Here is an 8,820-nt window from a genome sequence, read left to right on the forward strand (position 1 = left end):
AGTAAATAAATAGACAGAAATGAAGTTAGAAGCTGGGGCTGGGGGGTCCCGGCACAGCTGCTGCTCCCCTCGCCTGCAGCACTACGCTGGGGGCTGCTGGACCGTGGGCTAGTCTGCAAAAATGAGGAAAAAGAAGGTATTTTCAGCTCTGGGGTTCCAGCCTCACTACCTGCACATCTTCATCTGTATTTCACAGGGATGCAGCCCGATGGCATTTCTGCATCACACTTCGTCTTGCTTTGGTTTTTCTGGGTTTGATGCGGAGGGAAAAGGGGGAAAGATGCGAGTCCCCGTCCCTGTGAGTGGAGCCTCCCTGCAGGTCCCAGCAGCCCTTGGTGTCCCCAAGGTGACTCCCTGTGTCACATCCCAGTGAGGGCTCCAGCACCGTGCTGGGAAGGATGGAGTTGCAGATAAACTGGGGGGAGGACATGGCTCTGGGGAGACCTTAGAACAGCCCTCCAGTGCTGAAAGAGGGCTACAGAAGAGATGGGGGGCTCTTGATCGGGGGGGAGGGACAGGACGAGCAGTGATGGTTTTAAACTGAAAGAGGGGAGATTGAGATGAGATATTGGGAAGAAATGTTTCCCTGGGCGGGGGGAGAGGCAGTGGCACAGGGTGCCCAGAGGAGCTGTGGATGCCCCATCCCTGGAGGGGTTCAAGGCCAGGCTGGATGAGGCTTTGGGCAACCTGGGCTAGTGGGAGGTGTCCCTGCCCATGGCAGGGGGTGGCACTGGATGGGCTTTAAGGTCCTTTCCAACCCAAACCAGTCTGTGATTCTATGGCAGCCTGGAAGGAGGGGTTTGGGGGAGGGAATTAAGGGAAGGGGCTGCCTGCAGAGCACCAGTGCAGGCAGGGAGATGCAGGAGGAAGATGGATGAGCTGGTCTGGGGCTGTGGGACAGGCAGGGAGGATGGTGAGGGACCCCAGAGAGGTGTGAAGAACCAAGAGGGGCACAGGCTCCCAGCACTGCGGCGGTGGCCCCTTCCCCGCTCCCCTCCCACTGCCCAGAGCCCATCTCCCTGCCCTGGGGAGACTGCTGGGACCTGCAGAACGGCTGTCCCCAGGGGAATGGCTGTCCCCAGGGTGTGGTTCCCGTATCCCCAGCATCCCAGACACCACACAGTGAAGGGGACAAACACCAAACTCAGCTGGACCCCCGGTAGCACCTGCTCCAACGGCAGTTTTGGACAGGGAGCCAGGAGCACATCGCAGCCACCACTGTCACTGTGCCCACCCGCTCAACACTGCCGGGGGGTCACACACCCCCATCCCTGTGCATGAGATGCTCTTCCAGCTGCTCCCCCCATGGTGCACGCTGAGATGGGGGAGACAAAGCCAAAACCTGATGGGCCACCGCTCACTGTGTGGACAAAAAAAAAAACCCCAAAACAAACAAACAAACAAAAAAAACCCCATCACTCGGTGGCTGCTCCACACCAAGCCCGGGGAGACAAAACTCCTGCCAGGCTTCCCTTGGCTCCGTCCTCCGCTGGCTGCCAGAAAAGATCAGCTGAAAACAATGAATATATGTAGATTGTTTATTGATTCCAACATATTAATAGATTGGATAATAAACAGTACTTTTAAACATTCTCTTAACCAAAAATATAACAAATATTTACAATCACTCAGTAAAAATACAAAAAGCATACAGAGGCACTGTCTTTCTAAAAGACATAAGTGTAAGAGGTATCAAAAAATAGGAGACAAACATTGCTTGTTACAGAATACTTTACAATCACTGACTTGTGCAGTACAATTGCTATTGGAATATCATTACATCTGTGCAGTTTTGCCAATATGCTCACATATTTAGAATTTAATTAATACCAAAGCTAAACTGCATTCCAAGTATATCAAAAATAAAATAAAACAATAAAAAGCACAACAGAAGCAAAAGCTGGGTTGGGAATTCAAGGTAGATTACCCTCTATACAAGCGTTCTAAAATATAATGTGTAAAGCTTTTCTGAAGAGAGACTATCCCTTTTTTCTTGTTTTTGCAAAGGCAGTGCCAAGTTGATCCTTTAAAGAAATTCTAATGTTTTATAAAAAATTAAATGACAAGGTCATATTTCTGCTGTTGCCTGCGAAGGAGTGACTCGGGAAATGATGAAAGGGGTTTTGTGCTGATGCCACGCGTACCGCCGACAGGTCCAGCCCTGGGGGAGCAGGGACACCCCCAGCTCCGGCGGGTGCAGGCAGCCCCCAGCGCACTGTGCACCGGGCTCTGAGCATCTCCCAGTACAACACCACTCACCTCCCTGAAACTCCTGATGTGAGTAAAGGCAAAAGAAACGAGTCAGGAAAGCAACCCAGCGCCCGTCTTTAGCAACAACCCACCTGCTCCTGCACGTCCACGCTGCAAAAACGTGTGTTGCAAACACCTGCCGACATCGCCTTTCTGTTAATTTGTACATTTGGGAGATGAAACCAGTACTCAGAGGCTCAGTGATCTCACTTTCCCCTTTCTGCAGCTGGAAAAGCCAATTAAACGTCACAAAGCCGCACTGCTTTTTCGGGAATTTCTTGGAAGGTTAAGATTTACGAAGCATAACAAAATACTGTATGGTTAAATCACAAATAGCTAAAAGAGCAGAAAGTGAGCAAACTGAGCCATGGCAGTGGAAGAACGTGACATGAGGCATTTTAATTGTTCATTGAAAGCAGAGCCCGAGTCAGAGGAAGCAGGGCAGGATCCGCGCTCCAGCGGACATCACTTCCATAAAGCAGTGAGCAACAGGCACCAACCACCAGCTTACTGCCACCTGAACGGCTGAAAAAAGGGATAATGTCTCTTCAAATCCATACCAGACACACTACATTTGGCTATCGGCCCCGATCAATGTGATCGGTTGATTTAAAAACAAACAAACAAAAATAAAATCCCAGCAAGGACCAGCAGAGAAAGCCACAGCGTGGGAGGCAGGAGGAGCTCGTTTGTCCGTAGTTGACGCGTGATTTACACCAGCTGTATTGGATAGCAGGAAAACACCACGAGCAAGACTTTCACTCGCTTTACAAACCCCTCAGTGTCCTGGAAAGCTCTGCGGGACAGACGGAGGCTGTCGATGTGCAAACACCACATTTCCCTGGGGGATTATTTATTCTTTCTGGCTGCCAGAGGAGACCCCAGCCCCGCTCCCCGCTTCATCGCATCCTCAAAACCAGCACGATCGGGTCTTTGGGGAAGAAGGAAGCCGCTTGACCAACGCCTCATCCCTGGTACTTTTGTTCAAGGGGCTGAACACACCCCAGCTCACAGCCGGGGCCACGGGAACCACGGGATTCCACTGACCTGGCACAACCGGACGGTTTTCTGACCGAACACGAAGCCCAGTGCGCTCTCCACGGAGAAGTTAACAAGGAATAGATAGTGGGATTGCTAGGACTTGGATTTATATCCCACAAAAACATCAGTTTTACAGTTGTATTATCAACATTACATGTGCTGGAAATAACGGCTCTGCCCTGCATCGCTCTGACACCCCCATTCATCGTTATTCATTAACTGTGCAGCTTCGTTATATTCATTAAGGCCTCGAAAAAGCAAAATGTATTTATTTATTATATACCTCCGCTGATTTTTAATATTTTTTTTCAACCATTTGCTCCTCAGATACTTCTGCCAAAAATTCCTACAGCCAACCAATTACTAATGAATTGGGCATCCCCCCTTCCTCAGCATCGTCTTCCCAGTTCCCACCAGTACAAACAGGGAGTTCCAGCCACGCGGTAATACTGAACCCGGCACCGCTACGGATGCAGACACAGGCTGGGTCACACACATCCTCGCGGCAGCATCGGTGCCAAGCTGCTATGGGGAAAGCACATCAAAGGCTCTGGGTTGTTTTTGGTTCTTGTCTCATTTTCAGAAAATGCTGCATTCGCCTTGCACCCCCTGCACACATACAGGAGAAAAAAAAAAAACCAAACCCAAACCTTAAAGCTCTTCACAACTGTGGATATAGAAATCATTTTTGAGGCACTGTAAAAATGACAAACATCTTCCTAGCTTAGGCTGTAAACATCACAACAAAGATCTACAATTAAATGTTTAAATACATATTCACACATTCATGTCCGATTTTTTTAACACTAGAATGGGGCATCATGTGCTAGAAGAAAGAAAGAAAGAAACTGCAGGTATTTCCAGTTCTACCCCTCTGCGCTCTGGCTGGCTAAGCAAAACCAAACAAGGAATTCATCTGACCCCAGTCAAACGAGAGCATCACGTGTTCATACCGGCTGGCTGCAAGTCAAAACTGTCATCGACATCAACGACACCAGGATTGTTACCCAGGATTTAAAACAAAACGTTTTGAGATCATCTGTCTTTTCCAGCTGAGCACAACAGGGATTTTTAACCCATGATAAAACGCATTATGCTCTTACATAAGCATCACGTTATTTAATATTCAGTTTCACTGATTTTACTGTGAAATGAAGGTGTTCTTAATTAATTTTTTTTTTTTTTTAAAGATAACCTTTACACCTAAATCCTGTGCAACTCTGGTAAAAGGCCAGGACGCGTGGGATGATCTTAAAACCCACAACACACGGTTTAGTTTTGGTTTCTAGCGATACGCTTTGCATGCTGAGCTCTGCAGGGCAAAACCCGGTTAAAGCTCTTTTGGGAAAGCTTCAAACTCCCCCACCAGCTCCCCGTGAGCTCCAGCTTCCACATTTCAAATGATTACCTAAGAGGGGAGGAGAGCACCAACTATTGCCTTAGTTGGCTGGCAGCTAAAAAATTTGCAAAAATATTTCGAGGGCAGAGGGCTTTCGCTGTGTCCGCGTAGGAGGGGAGCAGCAGACGCTGCTCTGCAGGGCTTTGTGCTCTATTTCATCTAAAACCACTCCAAAATCCCTGTATTTCTGCACCTGAAAATGTCCCGTTCCTAGTTTTCTGTGTTTATTCTGAGAGCACAACAGTTTATGTGTACCTAATTTACTATCACATTGACTAAACATTTCTATCAGCCAACCAGAGCACTCCCAACACAAATAAAGGAAACTCCCATCAAAAAAATTTAAATTAATAAATTATTTTCAGATACTTCAGCAACGTCCTTCGCTTTTGCTGACATTTTGATATTTTTTTTTTTTCCAAAGTTCATAAAATAACACTCTTAGACTTATTATGGTCATGTAGAAAATCAGGACGATGGAAAACTGCCAAAGGACTATCTGGTATCATACAGAAGAATGCTTCCCAGTTTCAGGTTGTGGTGACAACTGCTCCTCCCCAATGCACGCAGCCTGGTCCATCCCCGGGTACCGCTGTCGGTATCCAGGCAGTCACTACACTCCTTGAAAAGGTTTTTCTATTTCCCAGGCAGAAATAGCTTGCTGAGGCGGTGGTAGAGTGAAGTCAGGTAGAGAGATGTGATCCAACCCGTTCCATCTCGTCCGCGACGGAGGCAAAGCCCCTGGCGGAGGTCGGTAGCAGCAAGTCGTTAGCGGTCGCTAACAGAACCATGGTCCTTCTCCCCACATCCCTTCTGCTGTGAAGTGGTTTGTGTTAATAGCCTGATGGTTAGACTGCTGATACTTGTTCATCTTCTGCAAAAGAAGAGAAAACCCAGCAGTCAGTCACTCCCTCCATCCCCTGCCCCGGACCAGCACCCGGCCGTTTGATTACAGCGGCTCTGGGAAGACGCCACCACTGCATCGTGATGTTCTCACCGTCTTAATCATTGACCACAACAGACTCAGTATCCCCGTTTAACAAATCCTCAATCGTCTGAGGCATTGTATCATCAATAAAGATGGATTGCAAAACAGGAAATCCCAGAGCCTCCAAAACCTCTCAGCATGCAGCTCCCAATATCCCCAAAGCTACTGATTCGGGAGAAAAGCCAGGAAATTACTTTCCAACATGCAGTGAGCATTGTATCCCAAATAAAATTAACCAGGCACTTTAAAAATAGTAAAAGGATCTAAAAGTGTATGGTTAAATTTAGTTTTGAAAAATTCACATTAAAATGTTTGAAGCAATTACTTCCTTCTTTTTACACCAAAAACGTTTAATATCACAACGGAATTAATGCTGGGCAGCTTCACATTTCATCCTAAGTTTGAATTGTAGTATTAATATATATGTTAAATACTGTTTACATGTTTTAAAGGGCCAAGATAGGATCACTTTGCATCAGAAATTGTTTTAATCTAAATCCACGCTCCTTTTAAGCCAGACTGAAATGGAAGGAAATGACCACAACATTCTAATAAAAAATGAGACCACCAGCAAGGGGTACAGAGAGATCGGATCAGTGCACGGGTATTGAAAGCAAATCAGCAGATAAACCAGGAATTAGAAATTCCCCTAACTTGAAGTTAGTTTTGACACAGTATAAGAGCAGTCTTGTCCAGAAAAATTTCTTGCTTTTTGGTCACCCGAAACCTGCCGCGCTCGGCAGCATCAGCTGTTGCTTCAAACAAGATCCTGGAGAACTGAACGGGAAGGGACACTGCCAGGCCCAGCTGGGCTGAGAGGTCAGGTGTGATCAAATGCACTTTTCTGAAGAACAGAGATTCACTGTTATTTTGTTCAACATTTTTAAGCTCAATCTCAAAAAAAATCTCTGCTGAGGAATAAGGCAGCTTAATGGCAGCAGGTGAGAACACAAATGCGAAACGAGTTCAGGATTGTACAACTGAACCCAAACTCAAAACACTCAGCATCCCAATGCCATCCTGAAACAGTGGGACAGCAGTTCATCAACCCAGAGGCTGGAGCATTTATAGCCTGCCAGTGTCCCTTGAAGTCATCATCACCACTGAGAGGGGACAGATTTTAAAGGGAAAAAAAAAATAGCATCTACATGCTCTCAAGTGTCTCAGTTGTGCTTTGGGAGATTTCATAGGTATATTTAAATATATGTTTATTTATTTAGATACAGTTTAGACTATGTTCAGTGCCACGTCTAAAAGGGAAAGCATTCTTTTTTTTTTTGTTATCATGTATATACACGCCGATGTATATACATGTGTATACAGCCAAACATATTTGTAGACTTAGAGATGAACCAAGCGTTAATCTCCAAGAATGACCGAGAGAAAGCCCAGAGCATCGTTGTGAAGAACACAGTGCACAGCCCAGATTCACACAGCAGCTCACTCAACACCTCCCGAGCCAGGCGATGCACGTACCATCCTCTTCACTATCTGCGTCAGGCATATCTGCCAGCTTGGGGCTGGACGGCTGCCGGCTATGCCACTGAGGCATCTTCGATGAAACAGAGGCCACCGGTTCGCTACCGAGAGGAGCTGATGGAAGTCTAGAGAGGTCACTGTGCAGCATCTTTGACCTCTGCACTGCCACACTATAGTCTGGAGGTTTGAGGTGTGGGTGGTGGGGCGATCCTTCCTTTATGTCCGCTAAAGAAATCCCCATATATCCCGGAGGGGTGGGCGGTGGCTCCCTATACCTATCGTCCTTCTTAGGTGAGGTGACACAGTACACTGGCACAAGAAATAAAGCAATGGAAATGTTAAAGGAGGGAAAAAAAAAAAAAGGAAACAAAACGTTAAAAAATCATGAAATGTTACAATGGCAAAACAGAAACTGATAACAAAATGCAAATGCAGAAACACTGGTTATAACGACAGCAGCAGATATTTACGCTTTCATTTATGTTTTCTACTTATTTTAAGAAGTCAGAGTAGCAACAGAAACCCTGAACTCATCAGGCAAAGATGCCAGTGGAGTGGAAACAGGACTAGAAGCTTCTCTACCCTCATCACGCTCCCTGCTCCCGTGGCCCCGCTCCATGGCGGGATGCTGCGGAGCTCTACGGTACGGACACAGCGCCGGCACGGCAACGCTCCCGCTCTGCTACAGGCTGGGAAATTGAAACAAAAGAAATTCAGGCAACTAGCCCAAAGTTACTGTGCACAGCATGTTAGAGACCCATAGCAAGAACCGCTGGTTGGCTTCAACAACGTCCTCTTCACCACCCAAATGTGGGTTAACAGAAATTCGTTATAATAAAATATCACTGTATCAATGTGTAGTAAGACATTAAACCATCCAATCAGCTATGCTATAGGAAGAAAAAAAACCCCCAAGTATCACATGAAACTGCTCATAGGAGGCAAACTGCATACACGGCCTGAACTCATTATTTTGCATTTTCTAATATTAAACAACGACTTATCCCGTCCACAGTTTCCTTCCCCTGTCCTGGGCAGTCCAGGTCACAGGCTCTCATAACAAAGCTTCACTTTTCCTAAGTTCCCTCCCCTCCCGCCCACCCCCAGGTCTGGGGCTCATGTGCATGTCAAATCCGGCTTTTTCCACGTGCGTGTTGCAACAGGAGAGTTTCAAAGCTAGGGTAATTTTTAAAATCTATTAGTTGAGTGAATTTGCATTCTTCTTGTGGATATATTTTGAACAGTGCGTGTTCATTACAGTCACATTTATTTCAGCAACTGTAATTTTTTTCTTATCTTAGAAGAACGTGAAAGGATGAAAATAAAGGAGTATTTCTGATTGTGTTCTGGACTTGTGAGATTCCAGGTGCTGGTGTCAGGAACAAGAGGAGGTTCATACCTGATGGCTTTGGTTCATGCTTGGGCTTAGAGTAAAATAAACAAAAACTAAAATAAATAAAATCTATTTAGTACTTAGCAGATACTCTCCTACTGTAATAATTAAAGTAGGAATAACGTGCCTTTTTCTAAAGTTCTAATTCATAATATCTTACAAATTCTATCAAAACAAAACATTCTAAGAGCATTTAATGTCCACAGCATTAAATTAAAAGTAATTTCCGTCACCCAGCCACAGTCCCAGGGGGTTACAAACCCTTTCAGC

At 46.0% G+C, this 8,820-nt stretch overlaps 1 protein-coding gene across 1 annotated transcript in view; it reads right to left on the bottom strand.

Annotated features, from left to right (window-relative positions):
- Positions 1-5,538: 5,538 nt before the first annotated feature.
- Positions 5,539-8,820, bottom strand: part of LOC104469264 (rap guanine nucleotide exchange factor 6-like) — a 115,619-nt gene continuing 112,337 nt past the window's right edge. Inside the window, 2 exon segments of the mRNA XM_010083713.1 lie at positions 5,539-5,564; positions 7,155-7,466. Of these exon segments, the coding sequence (XP_010082015.1) occupies positions 5,539-5,564; positions 7,155-7,466 (338 nt within the window).

Source organism: Pterocles gutturalis, unplaced genomic scaffold, assembly GCF_000699245.1.
Source record: "Pterocles gutturalis isolate BGI_N339 unplaced genomic scaffold, ASM69924v1 scaffold4395, whole genome shotgun sequence".
NCBI classification, from domain to species: Eukaryota; Metazoa; Chordata; class Aves; order Pterocliformes; family Pteroclidae; genus Pterocles; species Pterocles gutturalis.